General features: G+C 53.1%; 2 protein-coding genes across 8 annotated transcripts in view; both read left to right on the top strand.

Annotated features, from left to right (window-relative positions):
• The window catches only part of AHCYL2 (adenosylhomocysteinase like 2), a 175,186-nt gene extending 164,148 nt beyond the window's left edge, over positions 1-11,038 (top strand). For all 7 annotated transcript variants that reach the window (XM_075925410.1, XM_075925413.1, XM_006120332.4 and 4 more), the window contains 4 exons: positions 600-668; positions 755-833; positions 3,999-4,119; positions 6,810-11,038. In XM_075925410.1, the coding sequence (XP_075781525.1) occupies positions 600-668; positions 755-833; positions 3,999-4,119; positions 6,810-6,816 (276 nt within the window). In that variant the 3' untranslated portion in view covers positions 6,817-11,038. The remainder of the gene's footprint in view (positions 1-599; positions 669-754; positions 834-3,998; positions 4,120-6,809) is intronic.
• A 6,782-nt stretch (positions 11,039-17,820) lies between these two features.
• Positions 17,821-22,422, top strand: part of STRIP2 (striatin interacting protein 2) — a 74,312-nt gene continuing 69,710 nt past the window's right edge. Inside the window, exon 1 of the mRNA XM_075925402.1 lies at positions 17,821-17,976. Coding sequence (XP_075781517.1) covers positions 17,860-17,976 — 117 coding nt within the window. The 5' untranslated portion in view covers positions 17,821-17,859. The remainder of the gene's footprint in view (positions 17,977-22,422) is intronic.

Here is a 22,422-nt window from a genome sequence, read left to right as displayed (position 1 = left end):
GAGGCCGACGCGCTGGAGAGAGGCAGCTTCCGTAGGGCCACCGCCTGCTGTTAAGAGAGGCTGCCGAGTATTTCCTGGGGCTTTTGCAGAGGAACCGTTGGCAGCATTGCCAGGCATGTCTGTCTCTCCCTCACGCTGCCTCTCCGGGCTGTGATCTCATCAGCTCCCACACACTAAACTGGGCCTGGCCAGGCCGTGCTTGGACGGAAAAGCTCTGACAGCTCCACAGTGTGTGGGTGATCCATCACGGGGCCCTCTCCTGGGACCTGAGCTGGTGCCCCAGCATGGGGCTGGGAAGGTGCGGGCTGCTGTCTGATTCCATGGCCCTTTTCACACCCATACAGGGCTTGGCCCCGGGCTCGAAAGTCCCGTTTGAGTTTGCTCCTTCCTATGCCCCACCCCCTGCAGGTTCCAGTGGGAACAGGGCTCCTTACAGCCGTTGTGTGTGGCTGTGTACTCTGCTCCACCCCAGCGAGGCTGCATTTCACTAATGGTTTGAAGCAGTGCGTGTCCTTTTTATACACATTCTGCTTCTCTTGGGATCCTCCAGGCTAAAAGGCACCACGTGGATTAAGGGGCTTCTTTATTTCCTTTCTCAGGGCCGTCTGTTGAACCTGAGCTGTTCCACTGTGCCCACCTTTGTATTGTCCATCACCGCAACCACTCAGGTGAGCCATGTTCAGGGCTAGCGAGAGGACATTTTGCTCCACGGTACATGAGGGTTGCTCAGCCAGATGTGTTGTTTTATTCCCAGGCTCTGGCTTTGATAGAGCTCTACAATGCCCCAGAAGGGCGCTACAAACAGGATGTCTACCTGCTGCCTAAGAAAATGGGTAAGGGCATCCCCATCGCCTTGTCTTTGCCTTCACTGAGGTGGAACGGGGTGGGGCCTCTTGCTGGCTTTTGAGACCTGCCTTCATCCTCTCCTATTCTGGTGGTTGGAGTCGTACATAGTTTTCCCCTTAAATTGGGATGAGGATTGTCTAGTGGTGAGAGCAGGAATGGGGAGGCATAAGAACATAACATAAGAACGGCCGTACTGGGTCAGACCAAAGGTCCTTCTAGCCCAGTGTCCTGTCTGCTGACAGTGGCCGGCACCAGGTGCCCCAAGGAGGGTGGACCGAAGACAATGATCAAGCGATTTGTCTCCTGCCATCCCTCTCCAGCCTCTGACAAACAGAGGCCAAGGACACCATTTTATCCCCTGGCTAATAGCCTTTTATGGACCTAACCTCCAGGAAATTATCTAGCTTCTCTTTAAGCTCTATTATAGTCCTATTAAATTAATGGAGATTGCCTATCTCCTAAACTGGAAGGGACTTTGAAAGGTCATTGAGTCCAGTCCCCTAGCTCCACAGCAGGACCAAGTACCATCCCTGATAAATTTTTGCCCCAAATCCCTAAATGGCCTCCACAAGGATTGAACTCACAACCCTGGGTTTAGCAGGCTAATGCTCAAACCACTGAGCTACCCCTCCCCCCGGAAGGGTTCTGTTCTTGGCTCAGCTGCTGTGATTTTGGCAAGTTGCTCTGCCTTCCATAAAACAGTATCTCATTCCCTAACTCACAGGGGCATCTTTAGACACCAGTGTGAGGTTCTTGGTTGACTAATAGTGAGTCGGAGCTAGTGAATTCACGTTTGTTGCTGTGAAGCTGCCCCATTTCAGGGTGGGATTCATTCTCCCAAAGGGACTCTTCTGTTTTCCAAATTCAGCCACATCCTCATTCTTCATGGCACAGTCCTACCGTTTATGCAGTTAGAAATCCCAGAGCCAGTCCCCATCATTACTTGAGTCTCCTGGTGCCAGAACGTACCTTGTTTTGATACGAACGTTTGCTGCCATCTGAAAGGTGTTGAGTTGGTGCAGGAATAAGATAAATCTCAGTAGGAATCCCATGTGTGGATTACTAGGAGGCTTAAGAGTAGCGAGGGGAAAGGTACCTTGCATTTTTATAGCCCCTACCATCTGAGAGCTGGAGAACGTTCCAGGTGTTAATCAGGCTGCCTCACCCCTGTGAAGTGGGGACACATTATCTCTGTTTTACACCTGGGGAAACTGAGGCAGGCAGGCAAATGATTTGCAGAGAGACACTCAGTGATTCAGTGGTAGACCCCAGGAGTCCAGCCTCCGTTCTCCTGCTGTTGCCAGTGAACATACTCTAACCGTAAAGGATTGCAGAAGCTATTTTTTACTCTTCCTTATGCTGGGTTAGGCGGGTGTAGTTCTCTTCTAACAGTGTTTAGAAGAATCACATATTTTTCTCCGGGATAAGAAGTTGTATTCGGCTTAGAGGTCATTTGTATTGAGGTCAAGATCTATCGAAATGACACAGCCCTTCGCCCTGTAAAGGTGACCAGCCTTGACTTCCCTGGATCCTGGCATTCTCCTCTAATGCTTGATGCACCTGATAAAGTTGACTCAGCCAGTAACTATAGAAAGAAACTCTTTACATCCGCTCTCTGGCTGTGTTTGCATGTGGTAGGGGAACGTCTGCATGGCTAGACCTGCACGTCCTATGGGGACAAAACTCCTCTGGAGGTCAGGAGGGGGCATATAGGGTATGTCTCCACAACAATATACGCCTACGGTTAGTGGGACTCGAATCAGCTGATCTGTGCCAGGAACCCTGGGCTTGAGCAGCTGCATTTTAACTCTAGATCAAGGCTTGTCTGACCCAGGCGTGACCCTAGAGCTCTGACGTCCAAATTGTAGAGCACAGACCCGCGTCAAGTAGCCCTAGCTCAGCATGCATAGCGCGCCTTGGCTCACCCGTGGACACTCGAGCCCTACCGATGTGCTGCACTGTGTGGAGAAACTAGTGCCCACCTGCTTTCCTAAGTGTGAGGGTGCTATTGATGGGCCTTGGGTGCTGAGGTGGGAGCCTGATCTCCAGAATCGCTCCCTTGGTGGCTGCCTCTGCGGAATGGCTGCAGCTGGAGAAGGCTTATCCTGAACTTCCATCAGATCTGAGAACTGAGCTCCTCACCTCTAGGCTGCGTCCATGGGCAGGAAAATTCCCACGGGCAGCCGTCCTGAGGGTAGTCAGGACACAAGTCTCCAGGGCTGTCCAAGCATTGGAATGGAATGTTGCCATTCTTCATTTCGGAGACGCAGCGCTCGGGGAAGTGGTTTTGTTTGGTTCCGTTTATTCATTTCTGGCTGTCCTGACGTTCGACATACTCTGCAGGTTTCAGAACAGAACGGGTGCGGAGTGTTTCAGCACCCCCGAAGGATTCCTTATTCCTGCCCCCCCATGCCCCTTGGAGGCAGAGAGAAGGGATACCTGGGTGGCTATGGGGAAGTTTGGGGGCTGGCTCCCACTCACAGCTCAGGCGCCCGGGAGGGCAGGGAGACCTGGGAGCAAGGTGGCTGCCCTGCCAGGAGGAGAAGCAGCAGAGATGTTGGGAGCCCTCCTTCCCCAACTGTTCTCTGCTCTCTGGCTCGTGCTCCCTCCCTCCCTCCCAGGCAGCAGGCCCCCAAATCTAGCCATGCTCTTTTGACCAAGGAAGTGTCTGCTGATTGGTCCCCTTTCAAAAGCCTGCAGGCTCTCCAATAGGGGGGCTTCCAGACCCTTTCGGCAGACAGTGGGTTAATGCTGACCTGAGCTACTGCCAGTTGCAAAGGGCGGTGTGGCTTCCATTCGCAATAGAGTACCACCGATCCTTGGCAGAGAGAGGACTAAGGGGGTTGCCCCAAGGAACTCTGGGATACATTCAGAAGACTTCTGAGACCAGATTAAAACTAGGACTGTGTGCACACCCTAGGTCCCAGCTTAACATGGGCTTGGACCCTCTAGCCATGGAGGGTCGTGGAACCCTAAATTCAAGCCCTAGGTTAACATAATTGCTGTGTGGACACAAGGAAGGCCAGGCTAGGGCTTACATTGCCGTGTAGACAAACCCATAACTGGACCCTTTTGGTTTGTACATCCAGCAGTGAGGGGGGAACCTAGGCGATTTGCCATGTTCAAGCTAATCTCCCTTGAATCTGTTGCAGATGAGTATGTGGCAAGTCTTCATCTTCCAACGTTCGATGCCCATCTGACAGAACTAACAGATGAACAAGCGAAATACCTGGGACTAAATAAAAATGGGCCTTTCAAACCAAACTACTACAGGTGCTGGTTTTAAACATCATCTTTCTGTTTGTCTCTCTCTCAGCCCTTCTCTCTAATGTAATAAACGCACACACACGCCTGGTTATGTGGATATCAGCTCAGCTCTACCTACGGGAGCAAGAATAATCGCCATGATTAAGCATCTGATTCCACTGGTACCCTGAGAACAGTTCCCGGGGGGCTGGTAATTACCCATTCCCCAGAAACCGTGACCCAATATGAAATGGTGGGGGTACAGAATGAAGGAAAACTGACAATGCACAATCACCTCTGACACGCTCTTTGCGTGGAAGGAGGCAGGCTAGGGTGACAGCTTCCGTCTGATTCAATCTAGTGGCAAATCTCAGTGACACCAACTCAACTCAAATGACAATTTTTTTTAAAATCTGACACGCACAACATGGTACCAAGCAGCATTATTGCTAGTGACCCTGGGGGAGGATTTCTAGTGGCAAGATTCTTGGGACAGTCCAGACCTCAGCCCTGGAATATCATCTCTTGCCCTGTGGGTTAGACTTACATGCATAACTCCTGTTTGTGCCTTTAAAAACACACCTCGGGGTGCTTAAACACTGTTGTTCCTGTCAGCCTGCGATTGTGATCACTCGGGACAAGCACCGTCATTCTCAGAGGCTGCGCGGATCTGGGAAGGTTGGCAGTGCTCAGTGAAAATTAAAGGTTTCCTTAAGAGACCTCAGGTCCTCTCCCGGGTCAAACTACTTGTCAATCCGCTCAAGCATTTAAGGTCCTGTGCTCCTGTTTACAGGAGGGCTGAAATGGGGTTGCGCCTCCACAGATGAGTTTGAGTTTGCGGACTGGGGCTGGGCCGACACATGCTCCTTTGCTGTATGAACCCCAGTAACGTACAGTACCACTGACGTGAGCTTTAGACCCTCGGCCCCTAAACACTTAAAAGATCCTCTTCAGAGTTAGAGGTGAGAACGACCTGCAGATCGCCAGCCTGTCTTCCTTCCCCTCTGCGTGTGTTCCCATCCGACGTTAGTGTCACAAGCTAGACCGTTTCTCGGTCTTAGCAGGGAGCATTTCCTGCTGCTCAGTCTAAATTTCCCTTTGCTCCGTGTCCCATACTGATTTGTTGAGCACCAACAGTATGCTGGGCATTGTACCAGACACAGTCTCGGCCTCAAAGTGCTTGGCTATCAGACGTTTGGGTACATGGGGGTCACACATAAAAGACGGGTGACATTTTCAGAAACTTCTACGTCCCATGTTCTGCAGTCACTTAAGCCCTTAGATTCATAGAGTTTATAGCCAGAAAGGGCCATTACACTGCATCCCGTTACACCTGCAATGAGTCCAATAACTTGTGTTGGAATGGGGCCTATCTTCCAGAAAGACAGCCAGCCTTGATTTGAAGACACTGGGGCTTTGTCTACTCTACAAGTTTTTGCTGCAGAAAATATGCTAATGAGAGACTCATTAGCATATTTTCTGCCGTTTCTTTTTGCGCAAAGGAGAGGCATAAGGATCTTGTGCAAAACAGAAGCAGCTACACTGCTTTTTGCACAAAAACCCCTTGTGCAAAAAGAAACGGCAGAAAATATGCTAATGATACCTTGACTTATGCTAATGAGTCCCTCATTAGCATATTTTCTGCCCCAAAAACTCGCAGTGTAGGCAAAGCCTGAGGAGAGAACCCACCACTTCCTTTGGTTCTCTGGTTAATCACTCTCACTGTTAAAACTCTGCCTGATTTCCTGCTTGAATGTAGGAATGCCTAAATCGGGCAAGCGTTCAGCCACTGGCTCATGTTTGCCTTTCTCCGCTGTATGACACAGCCCTTTAGTATCTGGTGTGGTCTCCCCATAAATGTACTTGTGCATGGCAATCAAGTCACCTCTCAGTCTTCTGTGTGATAAACAGACTGAGCTCTTTCCGTCTCTCGGTGGAAGGCTTTTCCGCCAACTCCGAAATCATTTTTGTTCTTTTCTGCATTGTGTAAACCAAGGTGTAAACCATCCATTCTTCAAGCTTTTCAGCCAGGCTATTAAAAGTCAATGGGACTTAGGTGCTTTTGAAAATTGTACCAGAGATCTGGGATAGTGGGGCAAAGTTGAAGAGCTTTGTGGGGGAGCACGAGATGTCTAAATTTGATGTGGTGTTTCCGAGAAAAAGAGGTTACCCCTCCTAATCACTCTCCTTCCTCCTTTGCGTTTATGCCCTTTAAGTCAATACCCTCTGGCTACGTCTACACTGCAGGCTTTTTGCACAAGAACAGCTGTTCTTGTGCAAAAACTTGCAGAGCGTCTACATTACACGTGCGTTCTTGCGCAAGTACATTTATAGTAAAGCATCAGAAGAGAGAGCTGCTTTCGCAAGAGTTATTCCTCTCCCCATGTGGAATAAGCCCTCTTGCGCAAGAAGGCAGCGTGGATGGGCAACGGGTTTCTTGTGCTAAAATGGCCGTCAGAGCTTTCTTGCGCAAGAGAGCATCCACACGGCCATGGAGGCTCTTGCACAAAAACACATCTCTTGCCCAAAAGCACATGGCAGTGTGGACGCGCTCTTGCACAAGAATTTTTGCGCAGAAACTCTTGTGCAAAACAGTTCTCGCACAAGAAGCCTGCAGTGGAGACGTAGCCCTTGTCTTATCCTGGCAGCGCTCAGGAACCATGCACGGTTATATGCACCATGACTAACTGAGACTCGTATTTCTCCTCCCTCTGCAGGTATTAGGTTTCAGCAGCTGTAATCAGAAGTAAGGAACAAGAATCCAAGCCTTTTCTCAACTGGAGTACAGGATGAAACCGTACAAGCTTCTTCAATCAGAACTGGACTTGCTCCCATAGTAGACAGTGTGTTAGGTTATTTATTTATTAAACTAGAGTACTGTACGTGCGGCCTTTGCCAATGGTGTTTTTTACTGCCAGGGGACTGAGAGACGGTTGATTTTTGTTTCGGGGGGAGGGAAGTAAGGGGGGAAGAAGTATTTGGCGGAATTATTTTGTTGCAAAGTATCTGTCAGCTTCAAGTAATCCATTATCGCTGTATGTCTATTCTAATATACAGGGGGTGGCGGACAATGCATGCGGCGAGATGTGAGATCAGACTTCAAGCTTGCACGTTACTTTAGTACCTTAATGTCTAGGAACTTACGTTCAAGGTTGCACATTTCCTTTGTACCTTAACATTTCTTCAGTGGAAGCAGAATTGGGGGCAGTCCCCAAAAAGGTCTGTCGGTTTGCCGGGGCAGGAGACTTTTTGTTATTTTGTTTCTAGGCCATTTTAAAAGGAACTGAGCACAAGCCTGTTTGCTCTAGACATTGCGGACAAGACTGGTGCTGCCTTAGTAGTGAAACATTAAATCTTGCCAGCAGCCACTGGGGAAAACTCTCTCATTCTGCTGACTGCGCAAAGACAGGCTTTGGCAACAAGCCAAAATGAACTTTGCCTCAGCACAGTGGGAAGCTGTAACCAAGAGCCTAGTTGATAGCATCACCGGAGCACACTCCATAGCCTGAGTTAGGACCCAGGCGGTGGAGATGCTCCCATTCTAAAGCAGTTGGGGACGACACGGCAAAGTTCACACCAGCGCGCACTCAGACCCAATTACGCGCCATTCTTTAGCAGCCTCTTTCTGCAGGTTTTGAGCCGTGCCAACGTTTTCCAGGCCAAGCAAAGCTCTCTTCCCCGGGGGGCAGATGCGCGTCCCCTTCTGCTCCCGCTTGTGGGACGGCCTGGCAACTTTGCCGACGTGCTGCTCACGTTCAGAGGCGGCTCTTTGAGAGGAATCTCAGCAACTCGCTGTGCACGCTGCTGCAGAATGAAGCAGTAATGCAGTTCAGGCCTGAGGACCGCTCTTGACACGGTCCTTCTCCAGTTGGTATTTCAGTCCTCTGGACGTCACGTCTGTGTCCAAAGGCACCAGGCCTGGTAAAGATTGCCCAGTCTCCCAAGGCCGGAGCCGTTCAAGGCTTATTTTCATAGATTCGTCTGTTCAGTGAATGAATTCTAGGGAACCTTCTTTGGATTCATAAGCACCAGTAATTATCCTGAGCCCTTACCAGAGAGTATGCTCTGTCCTGAGACCTAGCTGTTATAAGTAGAGTTCAGAATCACTGTCACATGAGTATCTTGTCTAGTCTTGTCGTATTAGTCGGAACTGATAAACATGCCTCCGTTACTTGTTGTAGCCCAAGATGTCCCGTCTGGATGCTGCATACAGCGCAGACACGTGTGTCAAGGTGATGTTTAAAGTCACCATTTCTCCTCATAGTCATTAGAGACATCTCCCTTGTGTAAACTCCAAGGTACTTCAAGTGGCTTCCACTACTAGAGGCATGATCCTAGCAGCCTTGCCCTTTGTAGACAGTGCTTGCCACTGTGGTACCTGATCACATCGCTGTTTTGCCCTCTTTGGATCTGGGGTCTGTACACATGGGAGCAGTTTGTTGTGGCGTTGTGTTCTCGCACACAAAAGACAGAACTGGTGGTCGACCGGCAAGTCGCAGAATCATCCAAGTTAGAGAGGAAGACCACCTCCTGGGCCAGCTTGCCCGGTGTCACGATTCCTCCTTACAGCCAATTTTCTAGTAACCTGCTCAGTTCAATTTTCAACCTCCCAGGGGATGGAGCCCTCGGCAGAAAGCTGTAGGCAAGCTACTGGCAGGTTTATGAAGCTGTGTCCGAGAGAGGCAATGTAGAAGAATCCCCAGTCATGTAACAAATCATCTTCGGCCCTTTGTGGATTTTATTCAGGTCCTGAGATTTTTCGCAAGAGACCACTGAATTATGGTGGAGATGCAAGTCGGGTGCATTGCTTGTAATACTTACATTGTTTGACTAACCTTATTCTGCAGCTACCCGGCTTTGTCCTGGAATCCCTTGGGTGTATAGACACAGGGTGAAATCCTGGCCCATGGAACTCAATGGCGAAAGTCCCTTTGACTTCGGGTGTGGAGGGGTGTCAGGATTTCATGCTCGGGCCGCTGTCTGAATAGTGTCTCTGTCTGAGCCGAAGCCCCGGGAATTGATCCGCTTGCGTAGCTCTTTAAGATCTTGGCTGCAGATACGTGGGCAGCCCAAGTGGCCAAAAGTAAAAGGGAAAGAGTTTCTTAGAGGGAGGCTTCTCTCTTGTGTGTAGTCACAGAACCACTTCCCAGCCACCAGGAGTTGGGGAATGTGGAACAGTACCGTGGAGTTCTTGTGAGATCTGTCTTCGTGTGCCTAGAGAGGATGCTTGCGTCCGACGCGTCCGTCTGCTCTTTCTCTCACGTGCTTACGCCCGGCATGTGAAGCTGCTTGTCAGACAAACGCTTGACACCGGCTTTGGCTGGACTGTCTGTGAGCTTGCATCTCACCTCTGTGACCTGAGTACAGTCCCATACGGAGCAGGGCAGGATTCCCAAAACGGTTGTAAATTTCCCGGGAAGTTCCCGGGCTCTCACCGCGATGTTGGTTTGAAAGTTGATAGCAAAGCGCTGCCTTAGCTAAGGGTATCTGAGGAGACCCTCGGGTCTCTTGTTTTTCCATTTGCATGCCTATCGCCGCGCCAGAACGCAGATGTTCCGAACGAGGGCCTCCTTTGTGCAGTGGAGACAGGGCCGGCCTTACCATGAGGTGAACTGAGGTCGCTGCCTCAGGTGCCAGACTGGGGGGGGGGGGGGGGGGGTGCCACTAGGACCCAGAGAATCGAGACCTTTCAAAGTTTTGGTCCAAGCAAGGGGGAATGGGGCATCGTTTGAGCTCCCCACCTCAGGTGCCAGGACGTTGTGGGCCGGCCCTGACTGGAGACCATGGAATCAAGAGCTGTGCAGTGCTGAGGGAGTGAGCGTGGCAGAAATGAGATGCGTGGCCAGGCATGCTCTGTCCAGACCGAGACGTGATCTGGCTCCTCGCCTGCACCTCTGGGGGAGGGCCTAGGAGAGCAGCGCACTGCGAAGGGCGGCCTCCGGCCACTCGTTGCCTGTAAGCAGAGATGCAGCCTCAGAGACGGCAGGTCCCGGCATGCGTTTTGGCTCAGATCAAGGTGGAGCGTTGCAAGCTGGGAGGTGCAGTCCCTGTGCTTTAGGGAAAAGGAGCCTAGTGGTCAGTCCCAAGCAGCTAGCGCTGTCGTGCATCACGTGGGCACCCCCTAATTTCCCATGGAAAATAGCACCTCATTTTCCCCGAGAGCTGGCCAGACTGCGGCCAGCAGACTGGCCTTCCAGACTAGTACCAGCCTTCTCTTCCCTTTTCTTCTGTGGAGAAGGCGGCGACGTTAGCCTGTCGCCGCTTTCTGGAGTGACACCAACTGGGAAATGCAGCTGAGGGTCCTGTGTCGAGCCAGGCACGCTTTGGAAAAACGGGCTCCGAACTCAGGCTCAGTCTGCCCCCCCGGGAAAATAACCATTCCATCGGGTGACCCGCTGGTGCATCTGTAAGGGTCGCTTGCCTCTTGTGTCTGTCACTAGCGTAGCCTGTGGTGGTGGTGTCCTCATCGGTGAATTTGTTTGTTTGTGCTGATTTTTAAACTCCTTTTATCTTCAGTGTAGCTAGAAGAAGAAGAAATTCTGAATGACGTTTTCCTCCCTCTGATCTTTTACAGATTTTTCTCCATGTTGCTATGCCTTTTCCGTAAGCTTTTTTGCTTGCTTGGCTTCTCCTAATCAGTCTGGAATCATACTCCATGATCATCTCTTCATTAAGTGTAATGGGTTTATTAAATGTAACCAATTTTTTTTTAATATTAGAAAACGGAGATAGGCAACACCAGCAAAATCTTATAAGAAAAACAATTGCTCTGAACTTTAGAAACCAGGAGGGAAAAAAAAACCAATCATCTGTCATAAGTCTACAGTGAAACCGAGAATACAACATTTTCAAAAGGCTGTTTTAAATATTAATGTCTGAGTGATTGTATTAGATCAGCAATAAAGACTCTGTAATCTCAACACACAAATAAAATGTTGCAAAATGATCGTGGCCTCCAGCATGTATCCCTGTGATAGGCCCTGGAGAGGTCTGGGAACAGGAGGCGCTTTCTACCCTCCTGGCTCTTGTGACCGCCAGGAAACGAGATGTACCTGTCCTCGTCTCTGACGTTTCTATTTGGTACTTGTCACACGGCAAGCTGAAGGGCAGGGCAGTGCCAGTAGGCTCAATGCCTGTGTTGGCCACTAATGTTCTCTTCTAGCCTGTAAGTATGTCCAGTGCCAGTCAGTTGCTTAAAGATATGGCCGGAGTCCGCTTGTTTCTAAACGTAACGGTCAATTCACCCTGGCCTCGGCCGGGGGTGACGCCGTGCACTAGCCACACCTTGCAGTGCCACTACGAGGGATGTTAACGAACGTGTGTGTGTGTGTCAATGTGTCACCACTGGAATTTGTAGCGGTGACATGTTTACACGCAAAGGGGGGGGCAAGTGGGATAAAGAGGCAGCAGCGCGGGGCGGGGGGAGGCAGCTCTGTGGGAGCCAGCTTAAAAGCCAGCTCCTTATGGGCACTGCCTCCCCCCTCTCCCCTCCCTCCCATTTGCTGCCTCTGATAGACAGCGGGAGAGGGGTGCTGTGTGTAGTCATTAGAGTTAACTGATGAGCCCAGGCTTCTCGGTTAATCATCTGAACGACTACACACAAACATCCCTAGCCAGTACTAGTGGGTTTGTAAAAACTTCAGCTGCTAGAAATTGCAGATTCCTCTCCTGAGTTAGCAGGATCAGGCTTCCGATCACAGCCCGGCTCCCTGCTTTTCATTCTCAGACCCTTCTGCGCCTTCCTCCCAGCCCCTTTGCTCTGGGGGTCCCTACCCCTAACGCCACCTCGATCATGTAGACAGAACCCCAGGTGCGCAGGGCGCTTTGCAAACGAACGCAACGGCTGCCTGCTCCAAGGAGGCTGCAATCTATGTTGGTGTGTGGGGTGGGAGAGGACGAGGGTAACAGCAGCCAGGTCAGGGAGAAAGCTGCCCCGGTGCCTTGGTGGTTCATTGTTTATAGAAGGCGCTGGGTGCTGCAAGCAGAGCCGCAGAGGAGGGCAACGGACAGTTTTCGTAATTGTCTTTTCCTGGAGAAGGTTGGTGCTTCTTTGGAGAAGGCACAATACAAATCTGGGAAATCTTTGTGTCCTTGTCACTCAAAACCTGTGGGGCAGATTTGCTTCAAGATTTGCAGCAACAGTCTTCTCGGCCATCAGGGTGGATGAGACAATTCTCAGGCCAAAGCTCTTCTCCAAGCCAGACTTACAATGTTTTATACTGAACCGTGGGTTGCAGCCTGCATGTTGGTCACACTTCCACCCCTCCGCACAGCACAGCAGCCCACAGCTGTTTGCAATGGCCTGTGAGCCAGGATTTGAATCCTTGAAGGAGGAAGGAGAGAGGCTGTTCTCAGTGGGGGCAGATGGCAGAACGAGGAGCAATGGTCTCAAGTTGCAGTGGGAGAGATCTAGGTTGGATATTAGGAAAAACTATTTCCCTAGGAGGGTGGGGGAGCGCTGGGATGGGTGCCCTAGGGAGGGGGTGGAATCTCCATCCCTAGAGGTGTTTAAGTCCTGGTTTGACAAAGCCCTGGCTGGGATGATTGAGTTGGGGTTGATCCGGCTTTGGGCAGGGGGCTGGACTCTGATTCCTGAGGTCTCTTCCAGCTCTGTGATTCTGGCTCCCAAGTTTCCCATCCCCTGTATGTTGTGCGGAGAGATTGGAATCATTCGGTAGAGAAGCTGTCTGAGTGGAGCTGGAAATTGTTTTGTTTAGACGGCTCTTGGGTCTTCTCCTGTTCCTGTTCTGTCTTTGGTGAAAACAAGCTAAATTGTGTCTGAAAAAATCACGCTATCTTGTTTGGCGCCCATTCTGTCACCTCCCTTAGCAGGCCTTTTGCAAACACTCAATGTTGATACAAGACCCAGAAAGATAACAGGAAAATACAGATTAAAAAGGATGAAATTTCTTCCAGCCCTTCCCCCATACACCCGGTTCTTCCAGCTCTTCCTGTGGAAGTCACTGGGCCTGGTCAGCTGAGTAAAGGGTTTGTTACCCGTTGTGTTCGTGCCTGAAAATCAGTTGCTATGTTTAGAACATAGGAACGGCCATATTGGGTCAGACCAAAGGTCCATCTAGCCTAGTGTCCTGTCTGCCGACAGTGGCCAATGCCAGATGCCCCAGAGAGAATGAACAGACCAGGGAATCCTCACATGATCCGTCTCTGTCCTCCATTTCCAGCTTCTAACAACAGAGGCCAGGGACACCATTCCTACGCATCCTGGCTAATAGCCACTGATGGACCTAACTTCCATGAATTTATCTTTGCTGAACTCGGTAAAAGACTTAGCCTTCACAACATCCTCTGGCAAGGAGTTCCACAGGTAGATTGTGAAGAAATGCTTCCTTTGTTTTAAACCTGCTACCTATTAATTTCTTTTGGTGACCCCTAGTTCTTATGTTATGAGAACAGGCAAATAACTTTTCCTTATTTACTTCCTCCACACCAATCATGATTTTATAGCCCTTAGAATCTCGGCAAGGGGCATGCAGTGAAGAGCTTCTACCTCCCTCCTGCTGTGTTCATTTTGTTCTGGGATCTCTGTCTCTTTTCCTACATGCTGCTGATTAAGTTATGGGTGAGCTCCATTATGTCTCTGGAAGGGGTGATGCCTTTCCACTATCTCTGATTCCAAATCTAGCCCCAGATAACCGTGGTTTCAGATGTGTAGAAAATCCTCTGTAGCCATCTATCTTCTCCACGAGGCCTGACTTTCAAGCACTGTCCCAAATCGTTACTAAGGAGGACAGGTAATAAACTCTCTTTACCTGGGTTATTGTGGTTTTAACCTTATGTCCACAGTCGCTTTGGCACCCTCAAAAGCAGGAGTGTTGAACATCCTCCCATCACTGTCCCAAACTGCCTGGAAGTGACCAGTCACTAGAAAACATGGCTCCTTGGCTCTGCAAAGTTGACATCCCCTGATGCTCTGATTCTGTGATTCTGACAGGAAAGGAAGGGTTTAATCCCGCTGCTGCTGGGCCTTAGGAAACGGACGATGAATGTGAGTGTGATGTAGTCCCCAGCAGCGCTGCTCTAGGAAGGCCTAGGACTAGTCCCTCCCGGGAACCAGCTGAGCCAGCGATGGGCAACCGAGGCTGGTGAGTGGCCGCAAGATTGTTGTCACCAAGACGCTCTCCCAGGATCGGGTAGTTTTGCTCACTGCACTTGCGTAGCTAGAATGTGCGGGGGGTGCCGATTGCACCGTAGCAGCGCTGGGACTGGCTGCAGAGGGAGCGCCCGGCGCTCACATTCAGTGTTGTAGCAATCAGCCTGCTCCTCACTCGACACACACGGGCGGGTCACTTCAGTAATAGTGGTAGGGAAAAACCGACACTGACAAAAACCAGCAGAATCTGGCAGCCCTGCGTGTGGACAACAGTAAACAAAATGTCTCGTAGGCTGCACGTAGAGCCCTGATGTGCCGCAGGCTGCCTGCCACTATGCTAAGCTCTGGAAGCCTGGAGTGGGGGGGGGGGGGGGGGGGTTGGGGTTTGTCCTTTCTCTGAGCACTGGAAGAACATTTCATTTTGGCAATGGGCAGGCAGCCAGAGACCCCTGGAAGACTCACAAGGGCAGGATCAGGTCCCCTGTCTGGTCAGGCAAAATCCTGCAGAGCCCCAGTGAACTCATTTGGAAATGTCTGGAATGTGATACAACGATGCTGAATAGTCTCATTCCTCGGCCAGAGATGCTGTGTCACCGTGGACGCTGCTTTCTCCACTACAGACCTTCCCGTCCTGCTCCCAGAGTGCTTTGCAGCACTGTGAAGAAAGCGTGGTCTCCTTTTACAGCTGGGGAAACTGAGGCACGGAGCCACACAGTGACTTTGGCAAATAGTCTAATTCTGTTTTATATTTCTTCAGTCGCTATTACTGCTCTGTCTGTGGAAAGACACAAGGGGCAGTTCGCATCCCCACGGCGCTTGCAGTCCATTCCTAGCCAAGGAAGATGGTAGACAACTACTGGCAATAAACACTTTTAAATCCACCCGAGTAACTTGCCCCCAAATGCTCAAAATGAGTTGGAGATCTCTCGCCGCCTGCTGTTCGTTTTTAGTAAGTATTGGAGCCGGGGCAATTCCAGAACACTGGTAGAAAGCTAATGCTGTGTCGGTACTCAGGCAGAGCCGATACAGGACTCTAGATAAAGAATTAATGAACAGGAATATAATTAATGACAGTCGACATTGTTTTATGGAAAACAGGTCTTGACAAACAAACCTGATTTAATGCTTGGGGGTTTGAAATTAGATGCAACATATAAAGGCTTTTGAAAGGTGTTTGACTTAGTACCCCACGACAGTCTGATCAGAATTGGCAGTCCCCCGTAGTAAGAGAGCACATGTTAACTGGAGTAAGAAGTGGCTAACGGAGCTCACTCTGTAGCTGTCACTGGAGAATCACCCGCTCGGGTGTTTTGGGGGGGAGGTTGCAGCGATTGGTATTTGGACGGCTTCTGTGCAATATTTTCAGCAATGGGCTGGAAGCAGTGTAAAAGTGCTGCTGATAAAATCAGTGGCTGACACACAGACTGGCCAAGTAGCACAAGAGGTCAGGAATTCGTACGGAGCCAAATGCAATTTGCCTAGGTCTCAACAAAGATGCTAATTTCCTTACCCATTACAAAGATAGCTTCCCCAATTATCACCTCTAATATCATTAGCTCAGACATTAACCTCCCCACCTCATCCCCCCTCTGTTCTGAAATGTGATTTGTCCTTTTTATACGTGTTCACTTTTTTTGATTGTATCCCTTTGGTATATATGGTCAGGCCAATTTTCTTCCACAATTTGATCTGAGGAAGTGGGTCTGGCCCACGAAAGCTCATCACCTAATAAACCATCTTGTTAGTCTTTAAAGTGCTACATAGTCCTGTTTTTTGTTTCAGCTACACCAGACTAACACGGCTACATCTCTATTACTCTTGGAACAAGGCATGGAGACCATGGCGGATGGGAAAGCCGTGCCTTTGAAAAAGCTGTACAGGGGTCACAAGGGACAAGCTTCCAGGTGGGTGATGCTGTGGCAAACTGGGCTAGTGTGTTGTGGGGTCTATAACGGTGCTCAATGGGTGAGGAAAGAGATGCAAACAATGTTAATGGGGGGTGATTAGGGAAGTGGTGGGTTCTCCTTCTCTTGGTGTTTTCCAATCAAGACTGGAAGGTGTTTTTGTCAAACACAAGTGGAGGGGAAAATGTAATGGCTGGTACTGTGGAGGTGACTTCACATAACCTGGTGCTCCCCTCTGGCCTTAAAATCTAGGGGTTGCCCAAAGACACACACAACATCTCCATCAGAATGAAGGCGGGATCCAAGATCAACGGACAGTGAGAGAGGCAGATACAGCGAGCCCTACTGAGTTTCTTGGGGGGGGGGCCGGTTGAGAAGTTAAACTGAGATCCCCTCTGCTCGGTGTTTTTATCACCACCTTGGCCATTTGGACTGAAATTTCTGCCCGTCCAGTTCTGCGATGCCCTTCTGGCTTTCAGCTTCCAACCACAGGCAGCTGTTGTGACGGGACAGACTGAGTCCCTCTGGTTCACAAAGGGCATGGGAACCCGGCCTGAGGAAAAGTGCTGTGGCCACAAGGGAGAAAAAGCCTAACCCTGTGACGCCCTGTCTCCCCTTTCACACGCCCTGGCGTCTGCCTCGTTTCCACCACTGCCCTGAGAGTGAATCCTGCTCTGCGGTGGCCATGTCTCTAACTCCTGCCACATCCCACCTGCTGCCACAGGCCTTCTGTCCCTGGGGGCAGCAACCTCCCTCCTTCCCCTTAGTGCCCGCGGCCTTTTCACACCGTCCCAGCTGAGGCCCCAGCCTCTCCCATGAGAAGAGCCACACTGGGTCAGACCAAAGGTCCATCTAGCCCAGAGTCCTGTCTGCTGACAGTGGCCAATGCCAGGTGCCCCGGGGAGACGGGGGGAAGTGAACAGAACAGGGAATCATTAAGTGATCTCTCTCCTGTCACCCATTCCCATCTTCTGACAAACAGAGGCTAGAGCCACCATCCCTACGCATCCTGGTTAATAGCCATTAATGAACCTAACCTCCATGAATTTATCTAGCTCTATGTTGAACCCTCTTCAAGTCCTGGTCTTCACAACATCCTCTGGCAAGGAGTTCCACAGGTTGTGCGCTGTGCAAAAAAAAACCACCTTCCTTTTATTTGTTTTAAACCTGCTACCTATTCATTTCACTTAGAGACCCCTCATTCTGATGTGATAGGAACAAGGAACTTTGCCTTATTCACTTTCTCCACACCTGCCATGAATTTATAGACCTCTATCATCTTCCCCCTTAGTCTTCTCTTTCCTAAGCCGAAAAGTCCCAGTTTTTCTCTCTCCTCATGGCACCTGTTCCAAGCCCCTCATCATTTTCGATCCCCTTCTCTGAACCAAGGTGCCTTTTGTGAGCGGAGGCGCCCACCCACCTGCAGGCAGCATCCAAGCTGTGGGCGAACCGGGGCTTCATACAAGCTCCGCTCTGTCCCCTTTGAAGCGGCGCCCACTGCTCCTTTACCCTCCCCTGGCTGCAGCTTGTCCCCCAGCCCAGGGCCAGACCACATGGTCTAGTGGTCACCCCAGAGTGTCCTCTCCCCCCAGCCCCGCCCTGGCAGCCGCTCACGCAGCCAATCGGCGCCTAGGGGTGTGTCCCCGGCGGAGACAGCCAGCCAATGGCAGCGCGGGGGCGTGGCGAGTCCCTGGGTGGAGGGGGGGGGGGGTTCAGCCTGCACGTGCTGGCGCGGGCAGGGCAGAGGGGCGCATGGAGGAGACCGGGGCGGCCAGCAGCGCCCTGCCCGGGGACGGGGCGCCCGGCAGGGGGAGGCCGCTGCAGGCCAAGGGGCGGGAGCTGTTCAGGAGCCAGCGGAAGGAGTCCGAGGTGAGAGAGGGGGGGCACCCACCCCCCGTCCCTCTGGGGGACCCACCCACCCCCCCGGGCACTCAGCCCCCCCGGGAACCCACCCAGCCCCCCCGGGCACTCAGCCACCCCCCGTCCCTCTGGGGGACCCACCCAGCCCCCCCGGGCACTCAGCCACCCCCCGTCCCTCTGGGGGACCCACCCAGCCCACCCGGGCACTCAGCCACCCCCCGTCCCTCTGGGGGACCCACCCAGCCCACCCGCCTGCCCCCCCTGGGAACCACCCAGCCCCCCCGGGCACTCAGCCACCCCCCGTCCCTCTGGGGGACCCACCCAGCCCCCCCGGGCACTCAGCCACCCCCCCGTCCCTCTGGGGGACCCACCCAGCCCACCCGCCTGCCCCCCCTGGGAACCACCCAGCCCCCCCGGGCACTCAGCCACCCCCCGTCCCTCTGGGGGACCCACCCAGCCCCCCCGGGCACTCAGCCACCCCCCGTCCCTCTGGGGGACCCACCCAGCCCCCCCGGGCACTCAGCCACCCCCCCGTCCCTCTGGGGGACCCACCCAGGCCCCCCGCCAGCCCCGCCTGGGAACCACCCAGCCCCCCCGGGCACTCAGCCACCCCCCCGTCCCTCTGGGGGACCCCCGCAGCCTGCCCCCCTGGGGATCCACCCACCCCCCCGTCCCTCTGGGGGACCCAGCCAGCCCCCCCGAGGGCACCCAGCAGCCCCCTGGCCCCCCCCAACCCCGCCGGCGGAGGGGCCCGCCCCGTCCCGGGGAGCTGCTGGCGGGGGTCCCGCGGCTGCCCTGCGCCTCCTGCCCTTTGCTCGCAGCCGCGCGCGGGGCCCGATCGCTCCCGGGCGGGCGCCTCCCCGGCTCCGGCGACAGGTGCCTGGGGCGCTGCGGCTCCCCGCGGGGCCCGGGCAGGGGGCGGCCCGTGGGGCGGGGAGGTCGGGGCCGCTGCGGGCTCCCCTGCCCGGCTCGCTTTGCAGCCCCCGCCCGGAGGCGCGGCCGGGCCGGGACGTACAGGAGCAGCTGGGGTCGGCGCCTTATTGCAGCCTCGCTGCAGCTCCTGGCAGCCTGGTGGGGGAGGGGGGCTCAGACAGCAGAGGACTGAAGTGGGGAGGGACTTGTCAGCCCCCCCCCCCGGGAACCAGCGCTGCACCCCCAGATCGGAGGGGCGCTGGAGGAGGCAAGTTTTCTCCTCCCGCACCTAGTGGCAGGGCCATGAGCTGGCACCGGGGTGGTGGGTGCACCCTCGCTCTAGAGATGCACCGGCTGGATGACGCCTGCTGCGTAATGAGCCCCCCGGGAAGTGGAGATGGGGGGGGGGACCTGTCAGTCTTCTGCCAGGTTGGGGTGCTGCCTCTCGCCAGGCACTGGGAACCTGCCCTCCTCCGGTGACTTCATAATTGTTCATTCCGGGGTTTCTTCCTCCGAAGCGCCGGGCCGGGGCACTTGGAGCGAGGCTGCTGAGTAGATGGATGCGGGCAAGCCACAGGTTGGGCGATTGCTGCCGAGATCGTGAGCAGCATTCACACTTGGCTGCATGGGCGACTCGTGGTAGCACCCAGGAGGAGCACTGCCCCCCGCCCACAGGCCCCTGTCAAAATTCGGATTGCTAACCGGGGTGTTCCCTCATGCCCCCTCCTTGTTCCTCTGGCTGGCTCTCCCTGCACTCCCTCCCTCCCTTGCGCTTGATGGAGCCTGCTGGATGCATGGCAGCTGGAGAGACAGTCCAAGAGTTTATGCTGCTGACGGGGCACGGGGGCAGATGCGCATTGGAAGGATGCACACGCCAGCGTTGGGGCTTGCCAGACCCGCCAGCTGGAGCGTAGATTTTAAAAGGAACCGGTAGCGTGTTAACAAGAGGGGGTCACTGTGGGAAGGATTCCGGGAAGGGGGGGGCGAGGAATTGACGGCCATTGTGTGGGATCAAAGACGGGTCCCTCTTCCAGCATGGGGGAGAGCGACGAGGCGCTCGTGGGGGAAAGAGCAGGAGGGCGGAGAGGGAGGCCGGAATGGCAGAGGGCAGGGTCTCGCTGAGATTGATGAAAGGTTGATTTCACAGGTGCAGGAAGGGACCGTATGTCTAATAGTGCAGCACCAACGTCCTGTTCTTCCCCCCCCTCCCCCCGCAAAAGCCAGCCTGGGCTGGCTGAAGGTAGCGCAGTGGGGCGGGTTCTCCGGGGGCCTCACGGGTAAGTCAGCAACCTCCGGAGCCTGGGATGGAGGATTCGAGTTCCCACCAGGCTGACGCTCTTCGGGGGCTCTCTAGCTCTGATTGGGGGCATCTCGTCTCCGCGGCTTCTCTTCGAAGCCAGCACTGAGCCAGAGCGGAGCTCAGCCGCTGCTCCGATTAGATCTGGGTACGAATGTGATGGATGAGAGATGCCGGACACGCCGGGGTGATCCTGCGTAGTGAGAGCTCGGTGCGGAGAACATTGGTGGACGATAGGACGCGGTCTCTGAATAGTCTCGTTCCTTCGGCTGTAAAAACCTGCCCTATCTGTTCTCTGGCGTTACGGGTTGGAAACTTTAGTTTAACCATCGCTGCTCCTCGGGCGTGGCCCTGGCCAAAGTGCAGGTGAGGCGTCTCTTTCCAAGGCGCACCCCGGTGGCCTGGGCAGACGGTGGAATTCTGGCCTTGGGACACAACCTTTCAATCCGTTTTCGGGTCAGAAGTGCAGCGGTCGTTTTGGTTTAGCCGTCTCTGCCGGGGGGATTAACGTTTGCAGGCGCCACTACTTAGCCGAATTCCTCTAGAGCTTTAGTGCGCCGACCGTAGATGGCCAGCGCGCTGGATTTGGTCCCCGCGTTGGTTGTGTGCTGTCGAGGCTCCCTGACGGCGTGAGATCAAAAGTCAGAGCTGGAAGGGAGGGTCAGGCAGAGCTGGGGGCGGGGAGAGACATCTCCGTTCTGTTTTTGGCTCCGTTACTGACCTGCTTTGTGACTTTAGAGACCAGGTCCCGTGACCACTGCAGGTGCGGAGGGTAAAACCAGCTGTTTGTCCCAGCTACGTGGGGAATGCTCCTTGCTAGACTTGTTCCCTTTTAAGCCCAGAACAAGGGCTTGATAATATTGAGTGGTCCTGCGAGTGTTTACACGGGCCAGTGTCTGCTTTCTAATACAGCCCGGTAATGGATACTGGGTCTTAAAACGCTGCCATTCGGTCTTCTCCTCTCCCGCTGCACTTGGCCTCCTATGTGACTGAAACAGGCCTGGGCAGACTCAGCCTTTGAGCAATGTATCACAGGCACAGCCATGGGCTTCTGTGGAATTTCTCCCCCCTAAGGTAGGACAGAATTTGGCCTGATCTTTATGAGCCGTTGGACTCAGGGAACGGCGTAGGGCATTTGAAAGCCGGGCTCCAGGGTAGAGAGCGGGGATGTTAAATGGCGTTTAATCTGCTAATCGAGTAGTCGATGGAATTTCCTTTTAAATATATTGAGGCTACGTCTACGCTACGAGTTTTCTTGACAAAAAATATGGGAATGAGGGACTTATTTGCATGAGTCGCGATCTCATTTGCATATTTTCTGGCGATCCGTTTTTGCGCCAGGGGTTTTTGCACAAAAACAAGCAGTGTGGATGTTTTCTTTTTGCGCAAAAAACCCTTTTCCCGCAAGTTCAGTAAACCTCCTTTTTTGGGGCATAAGGATCTTGCGGGAAAAGGGTTTTTTTGCGCAAAAAGGAAACGTCCACGCTGCTTGTTTTTGTGCAAAAACGGATCGGCAGAAAATATGCAAATGAGATTGACTCATGCAAATGAGTCCCTCATTAGCATATTTTTTGCCAAGAAAATTCGTAGTGTAGACGTAGCTTCAATATATTTAAAAGGCAGAGGCGCAGCAACAGGGACCGAGCACGAGCCAGGAATTAGCTGATTCCCGGCTCGCACCCAGTCCCCCCACTATGCCTCTACACCCTCCTCCCACCCAGAGACAGTGCTGCGGGGAAACCGGCTTTTAACCTGGCTCCCCCCAGCACCGGCTCCTGCTTCCTCCTCCCCCTTTGCTGCCTCTCTCTGTTAGAGGCAGTGGCGGGGGGGGGCGACTGGTTGAGTCGCTATTCAGCTACCCGATAAGCATGTGCTTATCCGGTGTCGACTGGTCGCTTACATCCCTAGCGGAGATGCAGAAAAGCGTTGGTTTGTCCCTCCAGCAGTTCTTCACGTAATGTCTGCTAGAATCATGCTGGCTGCACATCAGAATGGCGAGCCTGTAAGAACTGGGATCTCGTGACCTCGTGGCGAGAAAGGCACTTTCACATTGGGAAGCCAGGCTCCGGAGGTGCGTAGTACCCTGAGCAGTTTAGAAGTAAAGCCGCGTTTTAGTCCCGGGTGGTGGTAGTAAAAGTCATGGACCGGTCACAGGCAGTAAACCAAAATTCACAGCCTGTGACCTGTCTGTGACTCGTGCTATGTACCCGATGAAATCTTGGGTGCTTGGGAGGGAGGGGCACCCC

The sequence above is a fragment of the Pelodiscus sinensis genome, chromosome 1 (assembly GCF_049634645.1).
Source record: "Pelodiscus sinensis isolate JC-2024 chromosome 1, ASM4963464v1, whole genome shotgun sequence".
Classification (NCBI taxonomy): domain Eukaryota; kingdom Metazoa; phylum Chordata; order Testudines; family Trionychidae; genus Pelodiscus; species Pelodiscus sinensis.
The sequence above is the reverse complement of the archived record's forward strand: the minus strand, read 5'-3'. Positions and strand labels throughout refer to the sequence as shown.